Raw genomic sequence first — 23,480 nt, 5'->3', positions numbered from 1 at the left:
ATAAATTTAATTTTTAAAAAATAAAGGAAAGGGGGCAGCTAGGTGGTACAGTGGATAAAGCACCAGCCCTGGATTCAGGAGGAGCTGAGTTCAAGCCTGGCCTCAGACACTTGACACTTATGTGTGACCCTGTGTGACCCTGAGCAAGTCACTTAACCCTCATTGCCCTGCGAAAAAAAAACAAAAGTGAGGGAAGAAGGCAAGAAAGTGAAGGTCCTCAATATTATGCCCTTGGTGTGGGAGATGGGGATGGGAAACAAAATGGGGAATAGCAGTCACAAATAACAGGTAGACATGCACTGCTTGGGTCCAGAAGGCAAAATGAGGCTCAATGGGTTTAAGTTGCCTAGAGGCAGTCTTCAATTCTTTGTAAAGATCTCCCAAGAGTCTATTCTGATTGAGCTGGGCAGAGCAGATAAAGACCACAGAAGGTAATTAGTCTACATCAAAACACTGTATTAATAAAGCAACGGTAACTAGAAAACCTAAAAGTCTTGTTACCTGCTGAAGCCCTTCTCTAGAAGGGATTGATGTTTTCACAATATCATCAACAGCCCACCACTGATCAGCAAGGTACAGAGCCACAGCTTCAGAGGAAACATAAAGGAATGAAGAAAAAGAGTATAATTAATCATTAAATCCTGGGTGCTATTTATTGAATTTACTGTCACTATTTAGTGGTATTAAAGAAATTAGTTCTGTGAATATTGTCTTTGGAAGTCAATATCCTCAAATTGGCTTATTCTCACATTAGGTAAAAACAAAGCCTTCCTGCCCAGATCTAATCAGTTAGGAAAATAATTCCATACCCTGGAGTAATGGATAAAGTAGTAACCAGAAAAGGAATAGAAGGCAAGTGAAGATTTCTCTAAATTATAGAGGGAAGGAGAAAAATTTGAAATTGGAAATCTTATGTAAACAAATGTTGAAAACTAAAATAAATAAATTTTTTACTTAAAAAAAGAAATATACTGTTACTAATATATATGTAACTAGTTTTAAAGTATGGAGGAAAATCCATTAGTTTTATTTAAAAATAAATAAATAAAGCAAGAAATGTACCTGTGAGTGAGTCTTCTGGTGCAAAAAGAGCAAGAATTTTGTGTGTCTGATCACCACCATAAAGAGGGATGAAGCCAACAGTTGACAGGCTGATTGGAACCTGAAAGGAATAACAATGTTTTATCATGAGGAACTATGGTGAAAATGCAATAAAACCAGAAGAATCCTGAAGCCACAGTAGCTAGCTATATTTACTATATCTGTGAACATTTGTTTACGATGAGGCAGATAGGAGGCGCTGTGTGGATGGAGCAAAGAACTTGGAGACCTGAGTTCAAATTCTGTTTCAGATTGAGTTAATCATGGACAAATCACTCCGACCACTACCTGCCTCGGTTTCCTTATCTGTAAAATGGGGATTAATAATAGCACCTACCTCACTGGGTAAATGTTTTGTTTTGTTTTGTTTTTTTTATTTTCTTGTTTTTTTAGTGAGGCAATTGGGGTTAAGTGACTTGCCCAGGTTCACACAGCTGGTAAGTGTTAAGTGTCTTGAGGCCAAATTTGAACTCAGGTCCTCCTGACTCCAGGGCCGGTGCTCTCTATCCACTGCGCCACCTAGCTGCCCCTCCTCACAGGGTAAATGTGAGGATCAAATCACTTAACATTGGTAAAGTGCTTTGTAAACTTTAAAATACTCTACAAAATACAATTATTACAAAGAAGCTATCTACTCAATGTTAATAAACATTTTTCTCACATTCATTCCAATTATACAAAATCTGTGAGAAATAATTACTAATATCTAGGAGCACCCAGAGATCTCCCCTTTTTAGCCCTCTCTTCCAGACACCCAAAGACAAAGCCTCCTGGAGAGATTTCATCGAATCTCATCTAGTTCAAACCCAACCCAACCCAACCCAAAACAAAAGGAGCCTTAGGTGGAGATACTTTTGTCTAGATAAGCTGAAGGACTTTAGAGATTTGGCCAGTATGAACCAGTTCTGGGTGGGAACCATTGAGTCAGCTGGGGGGGGGGGGGGGTTCCCTCTACATTTCTCCCTTTGAGTCTAATATCCCCCAATTTCATTTTAATATAACCCACCTCCAAATGATACTAATTAACTGGATTTGATTGTCATGTGATGGAGCTCCAACAGTTAGAAGGGTATATAAACTAAGATACCAGGGGTCTTTGGTCCGAGAGAGAACTCATGCCATAGAGTGCATTTTATCAATAACCCATGGGTCATATTGAAGTGGGAATGGATTTAATTGATCAAATTGATCATGAGGTGTCCCAAAGAATTACAAGACTCAGTGACTTAGTTTCCCAAGTTTTATTAAAATACTGTGAGGCCAAAGGGAGAATCACCCAAAGGAGATAGATGTCTCAAATAGGGAGAGGGAAAATGGCTATATTTATAATGAACAAAATAGGTTATCTCCTCATTATCCTAATCTCCTTCTTGTGGGAAGTTCATATCCTATTTTGGACTTCTTGGGGTCCTAAGATGTCCTCCAAGGTGGGTACCTTTTTCCTTAGGGGTGTGTTTTGGGGTTTAATCGTCACAAGGTGAACCTAAGGACACATTTTGTCTTTCTGTGCACGTTCCTAAAGACATGTTTAAAGTTGTCAGACCCCAAGGGTCTCTCTGTTTAGGATATCTCTTTACTTTAAGATCTGGTTTCTAAGTGCAGTTTGTTTCCTGTCATCTGGGAATATTAATGGCTATTAATGGTTAAAGGTCCCAGGTTACTGTCTCCTTAGGCTTCTGCTGATAGTGTGGGTTGATAGGGACTTGAACCCTCTGGGTACAGTACTGTTGATAAGATCTCAAACCTTAGTTTCTCAGTTAACCCTTTTAGCTACTATTGATTAGAGCTCAGGCCTTAAGTTAGAGCTTAGGTTTTAGGTTATCTGTTAGCCCATTTTAGCTACAGATAATTATAGTTCCAGTCTCAGAGCTCAGGCCTTAAGTTGTCTTGTTAACCCTTTTTAGCCTCCTCCATCAATATTAATAAAATGATTAAATTGCTCAGATAATTTGTCTCATTATTTTAATTGTCACAGATCTTTGAAAAAGTGCAAAATTGGGGAGAAAGATGTATAAGAAATACACCAGTTCATAAATAATTATAGTTTGTCAACAATTTAGGGATGGAAAGGATTTTTTTTAAATCAACAGCATGATTAAATCAATGACTATTCCTTTTTCAGTATAATGAGTATTGTTTATCAGCTTGGCATCTCTTCCTTTATCCAAAGAAAAATTCTCTAGTCACAGAAAATATTGCCAGAGGATTCAAATCACTGAAGCACACCCTTAGGGGGTCACTGAATACATCACTAGCTGCAGCTTAGATCCCAGGTCCCTCTGAAGCATCCCTGACAACCTCTACCTTGAACTTCCAGTGACAAGGGACTCCATCTCCTAAGGTGGCCAATCCACTTCAGCGATTCTAAATTGTCAGGAAGTTTTTCTATACCTTGACCAAAATCTGTCTTGAGAATTTTGAGTCTCAAGCAAAACAAGCTTTCTTTATGAGTCAACCCTTCAATTATGTGAAGACTAAGAACGAGTCCTTAAAGAAGGGCTCAACATAGTTTTTCTATTCATTTCCCACTGGAATACTTTTGGACTTCACTGGAACTCTCCAAGAACATCTCTTCCCCCCAAAACACACACACACACACACACACACACACACACACTCTCTCTCTCTCTCTCTCCTTCCCTCCCTCCTCCAATCCTTTTCAGCTTCCTTTTGTATTCCCATTCTCTTTGTACACTGCTTGACACACAGTAGGTGCTTAATAAAAGTTGATCAATTTGATTGATGTCCCCACTAAATCTACTCTTTTTTTTGGTGAGACAGTTGGGGTTAAGTGAGGCTGCATTTGAACTCAGGTCCTCCTAAATCCAAGGCCAGTGCTCTATCTACTGCGCCACCTAGCTGCCCCTGAATCTACTTTTAGTTTATGGAAAAAGCACATGGCTAGATGTTAAGCCTGAGCAAGTCCCAGCTTTGCCACATCCAGTGTGACCCAGACCAAGTCACTTACTTAACTTGTCTGAAACTATTTCAAAATACTTGTCTTGCCTACTTGGAAGAACCTTATAGATCAAATGATCTAAAGTATGTAAAGTGTCCATCTCCACCAAGTTCTATTAAATGGAATTCACCTTAGACTCCAGATTCCTTATCAGGCTGGGGCAGGTCAGATAGAGAAGGTTAACTCAACCTTCAGAGTCTAGGGTCTTGAAAATAGAAAATCATTAGTTATAACCATCTCCACTACATGATACTAAATAAATTTTAGCTCCCCTAGCCACCATTCCTGCTGTACCAATTTTTAGTGCTTTGTTTTGTTGTCTTTTTCTACTTCGTCACATTGTTGTTGTGCCTGGTACATTTAGTTCAGTCATTTTTTTCAGTCGTGTCTCACTCTCCATGACCCCATTTGGGGTTTTCTTGGCAAAGATACTATAGAGTGGTTTGCCATTTCATTCTCCAGCTCATTTAACAGGTGAGGAAACTGAGGTAAGCAGGGTTAAGGGACTTGTGCAGGGTTACACAGCTAGTGAGTGTCTGATGTCAGATTTGAATTCAGGAAGATGAGTCTAACTCCAGACCCAGCACTCTATCCACTGTGCCACCTAGCAGCTTTTATAACACACAGCCATGTGCTAATTACTTCTTTGCTTTGTTTCTCTAATGAGGTAAACACTTTGTAAAAATTATAAACATCGAGGGGCAGCTAGGTAGCAGCCCTGGATTCAGGAGGACCTGAGTTCAAATCTGGCTTCAGACACTTAACACTTACTAGCTGTGTGACCCTGGGCAAGTCACTTAACCCCAATTGCCTCACCAAAAAAAAAAAATTATGAACATGTGTATTTTATTAAACACCCAAAATTCAAAAGCTGAGTTTGTTTTCTTTTAAAAACCATCAACCTCAGGGGCAGCTAGGTGGTGAAGTGGATAAAGCACCAGTCTTGGATTCAGGAGGACCTGAGTTCAAATACAGCCTCAGACACTTGATACTTACTAGCTATGTGAGCCTGGGCAAGTCATTTAACCCTCATTCCGCCTCCCCCCCCCCAAAAAAAACCCCCATCAACCTCAGAACTCACAAATATCTAAGGAATTAAATAAATAAAAAGAATTAAACTTCTGGTTAAAGTATCAAAGACTTTACAATCAGCATTTTAAAACAGTAAACTAACCAATCCAACACCTCCTAGGGGACACTTATTGAAAACAGGGTTTCACTTCTAAAATCATTCATTATTAAATAAAAATTATGACTAGAACACCATACCAGATTATTGAGAAAAGGAAAATGTTCTGGGTTCTCTGGGTCCCCACACCTGAGATCTAACAAGTAATCTTCAGCAGAACTTTCTAATTCTTCATGACTACAGTTATTCAGCATGTCCACAGGAAATGCCATCCCCTTAAAAAGAAAAATAACAGATTAAAATTTATAAAAGCACCAAACTTAATTATAAATTGTGGGGTGTCCTTAAAAAGTAGGAAGAAAAGGAGTTAGCACATTTTTGCTCTAATTTTTTTAAAATCAATAAGGAGTTTATAGCAAAAGATGGTTCACTGGTTAGGGAAGTGGGGGATGATCTACTCAAGACAAATGTGACAGAAAAACAGACGGTATAAATAAAAATAAGATCCAATTCTAAAAATAGACAAAATCAATGACAAACGAGAAGATCTATGCTGAAAACTTGGGCTACCGAGTCAGAGGACCTCTTTAAAGTAAGTCATGCAGTTTAATCAATCAATAAACCTGTATTAAGTGCTTACTCTGTTGCCAGCCGTGGTGCTAAGATCTAGGAGAGCTACTTGGGAACTAATTTTTGTAAATTTAATTTATACTATAGCTAATGACACAGAGAAGCCTGGGCAGACTAGAAGCAATGAACCAATGGAGCTAGGTAACTAAGGTGAGGCTCTGCTCTTACAAGATGGAGCTGGACCCTCCAAAGAAATAAAGAGGATACACCTGTGCCTTCATGCCTCTGGAAGAATAAAGAAGGCGCTTCAGTGCCTCCTGATTTCCTCTAGGCTAGATTATAAATTCCTCTTGAAATCAGCATTTCCGATCCTTTACAACCTTTGGAAACCAATTTTTCCAGAATAATTTCACAATGCTTTCCCCTCAGGCAGGCTTTCCACATTCTAACCAAACTGATCTACAGGCTATTGTTCCCCGCATGACATTCCATCTCCTCTTTTATTTGTTGCCCATGCTATGTCCCCCTCAGTTTGGAATGCCCTCTCAACTTCAACATTTTAAAATCCCTAGCTTCCCTCAAGGTGGATCAACGGATTAGAGCTGAACCAGGTGTTGACTGGTTATGTAAACCTGGGGCAAGTCACTAAACCCCTCAGCCTCAGTATCCTCATCTCTAAAATGTAATTGTTGTAAACTGTTGTGAAGAAAAATATATTATGTTTGTGTTTTGCAAACCTTAAGGTGATATGTAAATGCAAGTTATTATTATTATTATTTTAGGTGGGGCAATGAGGGTTAAGTGACTTGGCCAGGGTCACGCAGCTAATAAAGTGTCAAGTGTCTGAGGTCACATTTGAACTCAGGTCCTCCTGAATTCAGGGCCAGTGCTTTATCCACTGTGCCACCTGCAAGTTATTATGATCAATAATATTTCAAAAGGATCGATAGTATTCATTTGCATATATTTTCTACTGATTTATCTGTGCATGTTATTTTCTTCCATAGAAGGTAAATTTTTTATGGGTAGAGACTTATGGTTCTGTATTTCCAGAAACAATGACTTTCATATTCCTTCCTCTAATCATAATCTCCTTTGCTTTCCATCCCTTAGGCCTCACAGTGACCTCCAGTATCTTCATTCCTTCTTTCATTATCCCTATTATGACTTCACTTTCCTCCTTTACAGTTTTGACACTAAAACATTCAACTGAACTGTTCCTTACCCTGCTTCCTTTTCTCTCTTGGCCTGTCAATTCTCACTCCTCTATCACCTTTATGCATGTGTTCTTTGCTCCCATCATGTGTTGCTGCTGAAGTCATGCAATACTGCTGTCTATACACTACAAATGCACATTATCTGGGTTCTCAAGGCTGCACAGTGGTTTTTATTCTGCCCCAAACTTCTGCCCTCTTCAGTGCCCCAATGTCACTCTCTTCCCTACTCAACAAAAATCCTTGCCTAAGGTGACAGAACTATGAAGGCTATAATTGATCTTCCCCTCAATTCTGTCACTTCTCATCTCCTCTGGGAACTTTGGACCAATATTTCCATCCTCTTCCTCCCCACCTCTCTCCATCCTCAACCTTTCCCTATTTGTGGGTTCCCTCCCTGATGTCTTTTAAAGAAGGACTTCACATCACCTAGTCATCCGCTCAAGCTAGAAGCCTGTCCTCTCTTCACATTTTATGACACTCCTATATTCACTGCTTCCATTTCTTCTCCCACCCCCATCTCCTACCCATGGTAATCTAATCTAGTCCAGTCCCAGCATTCCACAGCTCTTTTTCCAAATTATCAACAATCTCACTGCTAGATTCAATGATCCCATCACAGTCCTCATCTTCCTTAAATTCTCTGTAGCTTTTGATGCTGCCAACCATCCCGTTCTTCTCAGATGCCATTTCTCCCCATGGCATCCAAGACACTACTTTCTCTTGGCTCTCAGTAATCTTTTCTTGGAATCATCCATCTTCTTCTGTCCCCTTAGGATGGGGTTCTTGAACCTCTACACTCTCTTCTCTCCCTTGATGATAACCATCTCCCAGGTGTGAGAAAATAATTATTAATAATGGATTTCTTGGGGGGACCCAGAGAGCAGTTTCTCAGTCCTTTCTCCCACCACTTGAGAAAGCTCAGATCTCAGGGGCAGCTAGGTGGCGCAATGGATAGAGCACCGGCCCTGGAGTCAGGAGGACCTGAGTTCAAATACTGCCTCAGACACTTGACACTTACTAGCTGTGTGACCCTGGGCAAGTCACTCAACCCCAACTGCCTCACTAAAAAAAAAGAGAGAGAGAGAAAGAAAGTTCAGATCTCATCTGAGACAAACCCAAGGGAACAAAAGAAATGGAGACATACTTTTGTCTAGCTCAGTGAAAGACTAATGGGATCAAACCATACATAACAGACTTTGCCTTGAGCAACTTCAGTGAGCATCTTTTTCATATTTTCCCCAGATGTCTGGAGGTAGAGTTCATTTTAACGTGGACTACCTTCAAATCAAGTCATCCAATGATGAATGCTTGAATGATGCTACCCAATTAGCTTTGATCAATGTTAATGACCCTCTTCTATCAAAAGAGGCCTTTAGAGCCCTTTGGGTTTTAGAGACTCTCTTAGCTCTCTGGCTTCTAGGTCTTCAGGGTCTTTGAGAGCTTTTCTCCTGCTTGGGCTAATAACCATGCTGAAGTTCTCTCCCTGCTTTCTTTGCCTCAAGGCCTGAGACCATGAGAAGTTAGGGAGACGTGATCATTCCTTTACTGGTATAATATTAATAAAATTAATATATGCTTACCCAAGACTGATTTAGCAATAGTTATTTTTTAAAACACAGGATTTCTATACCTATAATAAACCTGGATCCAAAGCCAACTCCTGAATGCCAATTCCACACTGCCAACTCTTCACTGGATATTTTCTGGTACCCTCAAACTCAACATGACCAATTCGAGATTTATCATCTCTCCCCTCTAGGGAAAGTCAAGACCACTGGAGATGGCCACGGAGGTAGTGGGTGACCTTGGCCTTTCTAAATTAAGGTCTTTCCCAGGTCTCAGTTGGAGACAACCCCATTCAATGACTAAGGGCTAGCTGAGAAATGAGAGAAGACAAGCCATTTACCATCACAAAAACATGAATCAAAGGAAGATTCTCAATTTCAATTTATATTCATTCTAAGATGTCAACAAAGCCACAGAAAGTTGGGGGTTTTTTTTGGGGGGGAGATGGAAGGGGGTGGTCTATTTTTGGCCCCTTAATGAAGGCCAAAGTGATTTGGGCTTAGACTTATGTAAAGGTTGTATCACTTTAGAAAGTAAGCTCTGGGGGCAGCTAGGTGGCGCAGTGGATAAAGCACTGACCCTGGATTCAGGAGTACCTGAGTTCAAATCTGGCCTCAGACATTTGACACTTACTAGCTGTGTGACCCTGGGCAAGTTACTTAACCCCCATTGCCCCATAAAAAAAAAAAAAAAAAAGAAAGAAAGTAAGCTCTTTGAAGGCGGAGCCATTTTGTTCTTGTCTCTGTAACCTCAAGAGCTCAATTCTAGGATCCTAAAATAGAAATCTAGGCTAGATATATTACCACTGAAGAAAACAGGCTATGTGGTTCAAGTAAAGGAAAGAAATATTTAAAGGATGGACTTTGGGCAGCTAGGTGGCGCAGTGGATAGAGCACTGGCCCTGGATTCTGGAGGACCTGAGTTCAAATCCGACCTCAGACACTTGACACTTAAGTACTAGCTGTGTGACCCTGGGCAAGTCACTTAACCCTCATGCCCCGCAAAAAAACAAAAACACACAAAAAAGGGGGGGAAAATAAAGGATGGACTTTCAGGGAACTTCTAGTCCACTAAAAACAAGCGAATCCATCCAAAAAAGCAAAAAAACACTCTCTACAGGGTGTCCCAAAAGTCTTAGTGCAGTCCATAAATTGGGACACCCTACAAATCAAGCATAGAATTCTTAACAGCAACCCTAAAGATGGACATATGTAAGCATTCCTACAAATAAGATAAAATTTACTCTTAACTTAATAAGCCTACCTAGACTATTGATATGAAGTCACAAAGGCCTGCCAGCCCTAAAACATGCAGAAAGAATACAAATAAGATAGCATATGCACGTTGCAAACCTTAAGGTGTTAAATACTACTAACAAGATAGACAAGATGGATAAATAAGTGCTAGTTGTTTATTATTATGGCTTTATCATCATCATCATGGAAAGGGGGGGGGCAGTCTCCTGCTCACCTTTCCCCCAAAGCCAAAAGATAAGGGACAGAGCTCAAGGTGTGAGAATTAGGCAAAAGATCTGAGTTTCCTTAAGTACTAAGTACTCTCTCTGATCATTAAGTCACATGTATTTTAATTACTTTATAATTATATTAAGAACTTATTGAAGCTCTATACCCGGGTCTCAGGTCATACCTTGGAGTCTGCATTCTAAGCTAAGATATAAGGGACCAGTGAAATGGTTATCCTCTTTTAAAGTACTGATCAAATGAAAATCACCTGGCCTTGTTAACAAACGAAAGCAGCCACCTTGATCTACAGCTGCCCCTAATTCAGGCAGAAACACTGGGGTGGGGGGAGAAGAAGTGTGAAATATTATGCACCCAATACCATAAGGCAATGAGGTATCGGTTAAAGATGATGGCTAAAGCAGGCACACTCCTCACACCTCATTTGGAGTAGGGGGGAAAATAGGGGAGAGGGTAAGGGAGTTGATCTGCAGAGCAAATATATGTTACCATAATAAAACTCACTGCTCATTCTGCTTTCTTTTATATATTTAAGCTTCTGTGTTGCATGACTGCAAATCTGTCAGGTCAAATGCTTGTCATGTATTGTTTTTTTGTACTGTTCAAGAGATAAAACCAACTGACCCAACTAAATTCATATTGAATGACAAAAGCTCACTGTAGCCTTAGGCAAATTAACTCATCCAAAGTATTTATATGGAATGACCAGTGAAGTGTAAAAGAATGTCCAAATTAATTTTTAAGCAAGTGGAAAACTCATTAGAACAAATCTGAATCTGCTAAAAATGCAATGCAAGACCTCTTACATAAGAGCATTAAGATGCTTACTAGCTTTAGTATATACATACAAATCAGCCTTTGCCTTTCATCCATTTCCCTAGAAAACACAGTAAGAAAAAAATTAATTCCCTTCTTGGGTACTTGCACCACAGAAGGTACACAGGGAGATGGAAATTAAAACTCCCAGAGATGTCAAAGACAGAAAGGTCCCACATACACCCAAATATTTTTAGCAATGCAAACAGGAAACAAAGTAGATGCTCCATTGATTGGGGAAAGGCTAAGCAACTAGCGAGTTATGAATGTAAGAGTATTTGCTGCAAACAATGAATAAAAACACAGAAATGCCTGTAAAAACATTAATCAATGCAGGGTGAAGTAAGCAGATGCAGGAAAAAACATAATACATGAAAGTAACTACAACAATATAAATGGAAAGAACAAAAAAAAAGGAAAAGAACTTAAATGATAATTTGAAAGCCCAGCCAGATAGACAAATAAAATCTTTATTATATATTTGCTTTAAAGCAAGTAAACCACTCCTAGCCCTAAAGAAGACTGCATTCTAATGGGGGAAGACAGAGACAAGAGACTTAGCAGCTAAGAAAAGGGAGTTGGGGAGAAGCCTTGGTGTAGGGATAGGTAGGAAAGTGGTGTGGAGAGCTGTTTGCAAGCAAAATAAAGCAGAAACATACTTTCAAAGTCCAACATCCCAAGGGTAGAGCCAAAGGGTGGGGGCAGATAAGGATGAGAGTAGGTCTCTTCTCCCTGACAATCTGACCTCAGACACTGGCTGTGTGACCCTGGACATGTCACTTAACCCTGTTTGCCTCAGTTTCCTCATCTGCCAAAAATGAGCTGGAGAAGGAAACAGCAAACTACTCCAGTGTCTTTGCAAAGAAAACCCCAAATGGGGCCACGAAGAAGTTGGACATGACTAAAAATGACTAAACAACAAGATGGTCTGAAGCTATCATGAAAGAATACAAGGGCAGCTAGGTGGCTCAGTGGATAAAGCACCAGCCCTGGATTCAGAAGGACCTGAGCTGAAATACGGCCTCAGACACTTGACGCTTACTAGCTATGTGACCCTGGGCAAATCACTTAACCCTCATTGCCTCACAAAAAAACCCAAAAAACAAAACAACAGTTGGAGAAAATTGTGGATGAGTTAGTTTTGCAGGGCTGCTTTTCCCTCCTCTTTGTTCTTTGCTGTAAAGACTAGTGGGAACACATTTGGAAATAAAGATAGAAAGGGTTTTTAAATATATTTATTTTTTAGATTTAAATTGTATTAAAAGGCAGGAGTGGATTACACATTAGGAAAGAGACTTGTTTTGCACATCGACTTTATAAAATTGTCCCAAGTTTCATTTAGTTTTACTGTTTCTCTGTTGAACTTTACACTTAGTGGTCAGTCATGAAATTGAGAAACAAGAAAGGCAGCAGGATTTAGAACTAATAACTGGGGGCAGCTAGGTGGCGCAGTGGATAAAGCACTGGCCCTGGATTCAGGAGTACCTCAGTTCAAATCCAGCCTCAGACATTTGACACTTACTTAGTTGTGTGACCCTGGGAAAGTCACTTAACCCCAATTGCCCTGCAAAAAAACAAAACAAAAAATTATCTTATATTTAGGGGCAGCTAGGTGGCGCAGTGGATAGAGCACTGGCCCTGGAGTCAGGAGGACCTGAGTTCAAAGCTGGCCTCAGACACTTAACACTTACTAGCTGTGTGACCCTGGGCAAGTCACTTAACCCCAATTGCCTCAGTAAAAAATAAATAAATAAATAATAGAACTAATAACTGACCTGAAATCAGGAAACCTGATATGCTAAGAGGCCCCTTATACTGGAACCACTGAATGCCACCCCACTGACCTCACTGATGAGGGGCATCATATCTAATACCCTGGAAAATGCCATCCCACCTCAGCTCCACCCAGGAACCAGAATTTGGAGAGTAGTTTTCTGTTGCTATCAGGGTAGGACCCTATCAATTTAAAACCAAATCCCTTTAAAAAAAAAAAAGGCAGGAATAGCCCCCAAATACAAATCCCTTTTGAAGAGTGATAGGATGAAAGAAGATGGATAATAGAATAAATATGATGGGAAAGGGAATAGGATGGAAGGGAAACAGTTAATTAGTAATCATGAAAAAGAGAAAAGGGGGGAAAATGTACAAAAAAATATTTATAGCAACCCTTGGTGGAAGCTAAGAATTGAGAATTGGAGGAATGTCCATCAATTGAGGAATGATGGAAAAAGCTGTGTTATGATTGTAGTGGAATGGACTTGTGCTACAGGAAATGACAAACAGGATGATTCCCGAAAAACCTTGAAAGACCAATGAACACTGATGTATAGTGAAGTGAGCAGAGCTGAGAGGACACTGTGTGTAGTGACAGCAGTATTGTTCAAGGAGCAATTGTGAATGACTTAACTACTCTCAGCAGTGCAATGATCCAAGACAATCCAAAGGAACTAATGAGGAAGCTTACTATGCACCCCTATAGAAAGAACTGATAAAAAGAACACTTGTGGATTGTACATATATAACCTGATTGTGATCTTGTGGAGGAGGGAGGGAGGGAGGGAGGGAGAAAAATTTGGAACTCTAAATCTTATGAAAATGAGTGTTGAAAACTACCCTTACATGTAAATGGAAAACAAAATAAATAAATACAAAAAAAGGAATAGCCCCCAAATTACTCATCACATTGTCCTAGAGCTTGAAAAGGCAGCAAGGACAATGTTACTTTTAACCCTCATGGGGGTGGGGTAAGTATATGTGAACTTAGCAGGTTACACAAGTTACAGGACCAGCTTTGAGGAAGTCCTGTGGGCCTTTCCTTTCCAGATATTATTTTCTTCCAGCCTATCTTGGACTACAACTCATGTTCATGTGATTTCATGGTCAAGCAAGCTCCAAGAGCACCTGCCCCCAGTCATTTCACTCTGTCCACCTCTTTGCAACCCTATTTGGGGTTTTCTTGGCAAAGATCCTGGAGTGGTTTGCCATTTCCTTCTCCAGTTTATTTAACAAATGAGGAAAATTGAGGCAAACAGGGTTAAGTCACTTGCCCAGGGTCACAAAGCTAGGAAGTGTTTGAGGCCAGATTTGAATTCAGGAAGATTGGTCCTTCTGACACCAGGCCCTACATTCTATCCACCTAGCTGCCTCTCTTGCTCTGGACAGGTAGCCTCTATTTTAGCAGTAAAGTAAGATCCTCTACTGAACTGTCCTGTACCATGTTAGAGTGATTTGAAAAGTTGCAAGGTTTATTATTTTTACAGGCATTCTACTTTTCCCAAATCCTGAAATGCTTTTTAGCAATATATGGAAATTGGGGAAGCTAGCTGGTACTGGTTAGAGCACTGGCACTGGAGTCAGGAGGACCTGAGTTCAAATGAGGCTTTAGACACTTGCCACTTACTTGTGACCACAAGTGCCTAAAAAAAAAAAAAAAAAAGGCAGTATCTAGAAATTTATAGACATCACCTGTTTAATAATTCATTTAGGGGCAGCTAGATGGCACAGTGGATAGAGCACCGGCCCTGGAGTCAGGAGTACCTGAGTTCAAATCCGGCCTCAGACACTTAATACTTAACTAGCTGTGTGACCCTGGGCAAGTCACTTAACCCCAATTGCCTCACTAAAAAAAAAAAAAATTCATTTCATTTTTTCTATTCAGCAGGCCCCAAAAGTAAATTCTCATTCCTTAACCAAAAGAAACAGATTGAAGCAAGCCTGAAGAGAAAGCAGTATATATGACCTGATAGAGAGCTAACAGTTATGAAAGTGCTACTATAAGTTTAGTTAAGTCAAATACAGAGGGTATCCCCAAAGTCCTAAACTTAATAAGCTTAAAACTGCATTAAGACTTTTGGGACTCCCTGTATTATATAATGATATTCACCTGGAAAATGTTTGGATGTAGATGCTTAACAATAATTATGAAACAGTTTTGTTACAAAAATTAGGTGTTACTAAAAACCTGATCTTGGATCCAGCTAGCATATTCATAATTATAAAAAAAAACCTTATAAAATGTTTTTCCTGATGATATTGATGAAGGGAGCTAGAAGGACTCAGTGGATAGAGCACTGGACCTCGAGTCAGGAAGACCCGAGTTCAAATCCACCTTCAGGCACTTACTGGAGAAAGAAATGGCAGGCCTCTGTAGTATCTTTATCAAGAAAATTCCATGTATTGTACTAGAGTGCTATGGTCCATGGGGTCACCAAAAGTGGGACTCAACCAAACAACAAGATGATAATTCCCATGAAAAAGGCCTCAGGGTTTCATTGAACTACAAGCTCAAAGAGTCGGTAGTGACAGAACAGACAAAAGCTTGGGCTGGACTGCATTATAACCATAAATTCCCCCTCTATTCTGCCCTAATCACTTCTAGAGCACTACATTCTGTAGGGTGCATCGAATTTTAGGAAAGACAAGCTAAAATGCATTCTTAAAAAGAATGATCAAAAAAAAAAAAAAAAAGGATGATCAGGGGCATCTAGGTGGTGCAGTGGATAAAGTATCAGCCCTGGATTCAGGAGGACCTGAGTTCAAATTCGGCCTCAGACATTTGACACTTACTAGCTGTGTGCCCCTAGGCAAGTCACAACCCTCAATGCCCCACAAAAAAAAAAAAAAAAGAGGGCGATGATCAGAATGACAGAAGGACTAGAGAACACTACATGAAGAAAGATTAGTTGAAAGAGCTGGGAATGTTCAAGCTGGAGAAGAGAAAACTTTAACAAGGGCATGATGGATGCTCTCAGGCAGTTGAAGAGCCCTGGTACAGGGAGACTAAGATTTGTTCTGCTTGGTTTACAGGCAGAACTAGGAATCCTAGGTGAGGGGGCAGCTAGGAGGCACAGTGGATAAAGCACTGGCCCTGGATTCAGGGGGACCTGAGTTCAAATCCAACCTCAGACACTTGACACTTACTAGCTGTGTGACTCTAGGCAAGTCACTTAACCCTCATTGCCCCACCAAAAAAAAAAAAGAAAAAAGAAAAAAGAAAAGAAAAGAAAGAAAAAGGAATCCTAGGTGACTGGTGCAGGGATGCAGATTTAGGTACAATATAAAGAAAAAATTCCTACAAAATAGAAACTGTTTGAAAGTAGAAGGGACTACCTAGAAAAGGGAGAAGGGAGTGAGTTCCCCATCTCTGGAGGGCTTCAGGAGACCAAGGCGGAGACAACTGGGGAACGTAACAGAGGACCACCTCTGAGGTCCTTTCCAACTTTTAAATTCTTGTATGAGAGAATGCAAAATGACACAAGTGGACTAAAACAAAGAATGCCAAAATCTTTAGATAATAAGAGTTTATAATCATAGAACCTTGCTTTGCAAGAGACCTATGAGGGAGGATAATAACTATTCTAAAGATGAGCAAAAAGTGGGGAAGGTTAAGTCACTTGCACAACTGAAAAGGACTAGAGAGACAGGCATTAAAGCAGGATCTTCTATCACCAAGTCTAGTGCTCAATTCCACCAGGTTACAACTGGACAATAAGGTTTTGTTGGGTTGTTTGTTTTTTGTTAATCCTACATATCTTATTAGCACAGTAAAGTCTCATTTATCAAGAAGGCATGTAGTTCAAATCCAGCCTCTGACACTGATTACTTACTAGCTGTGTGACCCTGGGTAAGTCACTTAACCCCAATTGCCTAAAAAAAAAAAAAAAAAAAAAAAGGGTATGTAACATAAACCTTAAGGATACTCAAGTCATTGACATAGACAAATGACATTCTATCAAAGTTAGCCAAAAAAAAATGTACATCAAATGACATTTTACAAATAAATGTCATTTACAACATGGAAAGTATTAGCATAAGCAGGGGTATGCTAGCAAATGTTTAACAACTGGCTCTCCAGAGGGAAATAATATGCCTGTGGCACACTTTTAAATTTAATCTGCAGTATTAACATTTTTTTTCCTACCAGTTTAAGTCTAGACAATCAGCAAAACAATAAATCCAGCCCTGATTTTTAACACTTGATATAGATTTTTTTTAAGGTGTAAATACTCACAATGAAAATTTAACAACCAGCTTTCAAGGTTTTAAAGGATCCAATATAGATATCAGACCCTAGGCCCCTAAGGAAAAGATAAGACCTTCAAAAGACAGTTGTTGTGCCTGTGTACACAAAATCTTTTCTCCTAGCTGAATACCTCATGAAGCTGCTTCTCCACCCCCTTTCCCCCAGTTCTTTCAACCAATTGTGTCAGAATATTCTCTAGTCCTCTCATCCTTCCGATCCCTATCTTTTAGACAGTCTTTCCTTTTTTTTTTTTTTAAAGTGAGGCAATTGGGGTTAAGAGACTTGCCCAGGGTCACACAGCTATAGACAGTCTTTCCTAAAAAGCAGTGCCTGGGATTGAAACTCGGTACTGATGTCATATCATTCTGAGCCACTTGAGAATCGGCCAATGAATGCCGTTGGCTTCTTGAGAAGGGCTGGGAAGATGAAGTCTGTAAGATACCCTTGCTCCACAGCCCCCAATATCAGATATGCTGTCCCCGAGATCAGGGTTCATATCCTGTCAGCGCTGCTAAGACAGGATACAGTGGCACCCCCCCCCAAAAAAATCAAACACAAATCAAACAAAAAACTACTCCCCTTCCCACCAGGTTTATCTTCTCTTACAAGTCAGTAGAAGTTAGATTTTGGCCATCACAGGACTATTAAATCATTTTAAAAGTAATGGGGGGGGGGGGGGCGGAGATAAAGAGAAGTGAATAAGTTTTAAATAAGCACCTATTATGGTGCTTGGCACTGTGCCAAGCACTTTATTAATATTATTTCATTTGATCCTCACAACACCCATGAGAGGTAGGTGCTCTAACTATCCCCATTTCACAGATGACAAAACTGAAGCAGACAGAGAGGCTTGACCAGGATCATACAGCTAGTAAGTAAGTATCTGAGGTCACATTTGAACTTATGTCTTTGTATCTCCAAGCCCAGTGGTGCATCCACACGCCACTACCTAGCTGCTTTGATAACTGGGATTTATAGAATTGTGCCTTTTAAGATTTACAAAGCCTTTTAACTATATGATCTCATTTGTTCCTTACAGCCACCCTAAGTATTACAGATATTATCCCCATACATAGATGAAAAAACTGAGGCCCAACTAGTAACTCTCAGAGGTGGAATTCCAACCTGTATTTCTCCTGACTGACTCCAAGGGAGGGCTCTGTGCACTCTTCACTGTTGACTACACTATGAAGACAAGTGGCTTCTGGGCACAAGGCACGGAGGATACAAAAAGGCAAAATAAAGCCCAAGTTCTGCCCACAGGGAGCTTCTATTTTACTGGGGTGAACAAACTAACAGAATCTGATTTGGATTATCTAAAGATTTCATTCCAAGACATGATTCCCTGATTGATTAGTTTCATAACTATGACAATTCCACAGCCTGCCATACTCAGGCATGGATGCCTGGCTAGATTCTTATCTTACTGAATATAAACAATTAGCAGGATATACAGAATCAAACCAACACTATTGTAGTCAAACCAACATGGTTATAGCAATGAATACCGGTAGATATTAGATATGGTGAATATGCATAATATTGATGAGATAATATGCATAACAATAAGAGAAATTCACTTTATACCTGGACAGCCATGCATTTATACCCTTGTACGCGTGATATTATGGAAATGAAAATAACACCCTTCATTGTCAGCAACTACTGCATGACCTAGATTGCTGCATATTATTTATGTAATCACTTGGAAGCAGCTTACAACAGCTCAGAAAAGCCAAATCAAAACAACTAAACCCAACAGCCCCTGCAACCCCATCCTTCCCTTTTACCCAGGGCTGTTCAACATTATATAATTAATCTAAAATTATCTCCTTCTCCTAGTTCCAAGGACACCCAGACTTTTAAGATATATACAGTGTTTCTGATTCTACAGTGCTTTCTCTCTCAAAGTAAGGAGGAGTTGTGCATGTTTAGCAACCTTGGATAATTTTAGGGTCATTTTAAAAATTAAAGAGTTTAAACAGTAAATGCATTGTTTATAAACATTTTCAACACAAGATCACAGGGATTCAAGAAAATCAAATCCTTAACTGAAATGCAAAGAAAATCAGTGCTGAACTATTTTACAACAGAAAGCCTAGCTCGAGCCAAGATAAAGAGGAATTTCACCCCCTGAATATTCTGTACTGGGTTTTGATGTGGGCAAGAAATTTGGGGTCAAATTGATCATGAGTCATCCCGAAAGAATTACAAGACTCAGTGACTCAGTTTACCAAGTTTTATTGCAATGCTGTGAGTAATCACAGGGAGAGAACCAGAAAAGTGGAAAGGTATCTTTCAAATAAGGAAAAGGAGAGACAGTTATATTTATAGTATGGATAAACTGATTATCAGTCTCATTATAATATTCTCCACCTTGGGGTGTTACAGGGGAGGGCCTATCCTAATTTGGAGCTCCTGGGGTCCTAAGCCAGCCCCCGAAGCGGGTACCTTTATCAGTGGAGGTGTGTTTTGGGGGTTTATATGTCATAAAGTGAATCTGGGGACAAATTTAGCCTTTTCTGCACATGTCTCTTTCTGGTTCCCATGACTAGTTTCAAAACATAATCATTTTTCTTTTATTTCTGGTCTGAATTTCTATAGGCTGTCAATTCCTTTACTGTTGTAGTCTTCGGGTTTCCTTGGCCCAAGTACCTCTGTTCCTGTTATAGGTACTGATGTGGGCAAGAGAACCCAGCATCCTGACTTATAAGTTATCCATTAACTGGGATCTGACTCCCTTTTTGAGCTAATATCTGAGTTAAAGCTTGGGTCTTAGGTTTTTCTGTTAACCCTTTTTTTTTTTACCTCCTACATCAGGTTTCACAAAGTACTCTAAGATTAAAGTCATTATTCAGATGTCTATCTACCCACTGCCATCTTTTGGCCCATCCATGATCAGTAGTTTCAGTTGTGTCTCACACTTCATGACCCTGTTAGGGGTTTTCTTGGTCAAGACACTGGAGTGGTTTGCCATTTCCTTCTCCAGCTCATTTAACAGATGAGGAAACTGAGGAAAACAGGGTGAAGTGACTTGCCCAAGGTCACACAGTTAGGAAGTGTCTGAGGCTGCCTTTTGTAAGGCCATCTAGTTTTCCTTCCTCCTGCTTCAGCTGTGCTTACCTCCTCCTTCCAGCCCCACCACCCCCATCAGCTTTCATAGTGATTCTCACTCATCACCATCATGTGAACTTGCCTGTACTTCCCCAGCTAATCCCAGCTTCCTTTCCAACTTCTCTCACTAAGGAGGGGCTTCTTCTGGACACCAGGAGAAAAATGATAAGGAATATAATGAGACCTGCCCACCTGTAACTCCAGCCAATTATGCATACCAAATTACACCAAGTGTCCCTCATAGGAGGATAAAACCTGGACATGTGCCTATGACATCAAATGATAAAGAGACGCAGGAACAAAACATTGTTGTTGTTGTTTTTCCTTCATTCTCAAAAAGGACCATGATATCGAGAGCTGATGCTATGATTTGCACTGAATTGGATGTGAGGGTGGGCTGTGCAAGGTCACCAACCTCACTCTCTCCTCCAGAGCCATCTGAGTCCAGTGGCAATATACAGATCAGGGCAACTAGAGATGGTCCCAGATGTTTAAGGCAATTGCAGTTAAGTGACTTGCCCAGGGTCACACAGGTACAGCTAGTAAAGTATCTGAGGTCACAATTGAACTCAGGTCCTTCCAACTTCAAGGCCAGTGTTCTACCTACTGTACCACCTAACTGCAAAACATAACCCTAGCTAGAAAAGCACAAAAAATATTTTTCTTCAGCCTAAAATGCTTTTTTAAAAGTGGAAAATAAGGCTAATTTTTTAATGTATCAAAAACAGTGGGGGGCAGCTAGGTGGCACAGTGGATAGAGTACCAGCCTTGGAGGCAGGAGGACCTGAGTTCAAATCTGGCCTCAGACATTTAACACTTACTAGCTGTGTGACCCTGGGCAAGTCGCTTAACCCCAATTGCCTCACTAAAAAAACAAAAACAAAAAACAAACAAAAAACAAAAAAAACAGTGCAATAGAAGTTAGCAAATAAGTCAAGCAAAACAGTATTTGACATACATTTGCACTATTGTGCAAAGTAGCAAAGCTACCACCTCCTATCACAGAAATTAACAAAGATAAACAAAAAAGGGTGGGGAGAACAACACTCAGTGGATGGATTATGGTAAGGCAGGCACACTAATACAGGTGGTAAGGCTATGAATTTGCCTAACAACTCTGGATAAAAATTTGCAGTTGTGGGCAGCTAGGTGGCGCAGTGGATAGAGCACCAGCCCTGGATTCAGGAGGACCTGAGTTCAAAACTGATCTTAGACACTTAACATTTACTAGCTGTGTGACCCTGGGCAAGTCACTTAACCCCCAATTGCCTCATTAAAAAAAAATTGCAGTTGTACAAGACAAGTGACTAAACTATTTGTGACCTTTGACCCACCAGATCATATGAACATCAAAACAGAGGACTAGACATTTTCCCCAGATCGCTACAACCTCTCAAAAATTGAAATTATATCCGAAAAGTTAAATTAACTTCAGGTGTCGTGTCTCCCTGGTCTAGAACACCCATAATCCAAAAGAGTTAAAAAACAAACCCGAAATCCAGGAACTGATGTTCATTGACCCTGAGCTCACTCAGCACCCCTCCCCCACATTAGTGAGACTGCAGTAGCATATCCAAAGACAAGCCACAGGCTTAGGTCAAAACCCACCCCTTCAACCCAGTCCCCCTTCCTGGTCTCCAATGCCATGGAGACACTGGCTTCAGGCCCCAGAAGTTTGCTCTGGCCTTAAAAAGCCTGCTTGGCCAAAGTCATTCAGGATCAAGCACCTGCCTGGGGCCACAACCCAGAAGCACCAGTGCTGTAAGACTCTGATCAGCCAGAGAACTGAGAAACAGAAAGAATGGGATAGGTCACTATGACAGATTGCCATGCATCTAGGGAACTATGCAGCACTCCATCAAGGCTAAGAGAAAGAATGCAGCACCCAGATGGGGGCAGTTCTGACCACTCAAAAGTCAAGAAAATTCAAAGACCTTGAACATAAACAGATAAATCATTGGGAAAAACAGCAACAAGAGAAGGAAATATGGCCTCCAGATCTAGTAAATGAGTTCAGGCACCTATTAATAAATAATGCATAATAGAGGAAAATGATCCAACACTCCATGAAACAGGACACTGTGGAATTTGAGAAGACCAGGGAAACATAACATGCTATTCCTGAATGGTTTAAAAGAGAAATGAGAATTATGAGAGCGGAATTCATGTCCTACCCAGCAAAAATAATGAACTAGAAAAACTTGAATCTGCAATGAAAAGCTTCAGCAAAGAAATGAATGAGAGAATAATAGAGTGAGAAGGCAAACACAGATGTGATGGGCAACCCAGAAGAGAAGCAAAAAACAGTAACATTAAAAGATAATATGCTCATTTATGCAAAACATAGTAAACTCAAAGACAGGATGTGCAGAGATGACTTAAAGATTATACATCTCCTAAAAGGACAGGACAAAAAAGTTTAACACCATTATGAAGGAAGTAAAAGAAAGGAACTGCCTAGATCTTCTAAACATATAAAGTGAAATTCTAATTAAAAGAATTCACAAATCTCCAGAAAACCTACAACAACAACAAGACTACAAATTAAAAAACACATAGGGGAAGCTAGGTGGCACAGTGGATAGAGCACTGGCCCTGGAGTCAGGAGGACCTGAGTTCAAATCCAGCCTCAGACACTTAACACTTACTAGCTGTGTGACCCTGGGCAAGTCACTTAACCCCAATTGCCTCACTTAAAAAAACAACAATACATAGTACTTCAAATAATGTAAAACCATTCTGTACCCACTAGAAAAAGGAAGGTTAATTTAATAATGTGTTACAAAAAGCAACAGAGCTCACTCAGGATACAGCCCAGGGTGACCTATTCTGAAAATCTCGGCTTAACCACACAGGACAAAAGATGGACGTTAAATAATAAGGAAGAATCTGGAACCTTTTTAGAAAGAAAACCAGAACTGAAGAGATGATTTACCTTTCAAACACCCCAAAGAACAGAAATAACAGCAGTGAATAATGAATTCAGCAGGCAATGACAGCAACAGTGAGAAAAGAAAGACCAGTGAGAGACCTGTTTCTATATGAGACAGGGGTGAAAGTGGAAATCTGGTAGAGATGACAGTGAAGAGGCAGAGAGGGGGCATTATGGACAGAACACAGAGACATCTTGTCTAGAAGTGAAAGCTTCCTTTGTGGGACTACATTACAACATGAGAAAGGTATATACAGGAAGGTAGGGTTAGCAGGAAGATGAGTAATTTGTGGGGGTCAAATCAGGGCTTAAAATGAAGGGAAAGTGACCTCTGTGGTCTAAGAGATGGGGGGGGGGGGTTGAAAAGGGGAGGAAAGGAAGTAGGCCTTACTTTGGAGGTGAGAGGTGATTCCATTGATGAATGGTCCTACAGGTGAAGAGGGATGAGGCCCTTACACCTGATGAGGCCTGGGGGATGAGGTGCTTGAAAAGTCTACTGGTTCTGGGGAGGGGTGGAGGGGGAATAGAAAGTTGAAACTCCTTGCAACACAAGCAGCTGGAGAAGTGGGAGAA

General features: G+C 40.3%; 1 protein-coding gene across 2 annotated transcripts in view; it reads right to left on the bottom strand.

Moving 5' to 3' along the window:
• The window catches only part of FAM169A (family with sequence similarity 169 member A), a 70,053-nt gene that overhangs the window by 25,374 nt on the left and 21,199 nt on the right, over window positions 1-23,480 (bottom strand). For both annotated transcript variants that reach the window (XM_043977828.1, XM_043977829.1), the window contains exons 2-4: window positions 5,330-5,464; window positions 1,063-1,162; window positions 502-587 (exon numbers count right to left, since the gene is read on the bottom strand). In XM_043977828.1, the coding sequence (XP_043833763.1) occupies window positions 502-587; window positions 1,063-1,162; window positions 5,330-5,461 (318 nt within the window). In that variant the 5' untranslated portion in view covers window positions 5,462-5,464. The remainder of the gene's footprint in view (window positions 1-501; window positions 588-1,062; window positions 1,163-5,329; window positions 5,465-23,480) is intronic.

Source organism: Dromiciops gliroides, chromosome 1 (assembly GCF_019393635.1).
Source record: "Dromiciops gliroides isolate mDroGli1 chromosome 1, mDroGli1.pri, whole genome shotgun sequence".
In the NCBI taxonomy this organism is placed as follows: domain Eukaryota; kingdom Metazoa; phylum Chordata; class Mammalia; order Microbiotheria; family Microbiotheriidae; genus Dromiciops; species Dromiciops gliroides.
This window is presented reverse-complemented; position numbering and strand designations above follow the sequence as displayed.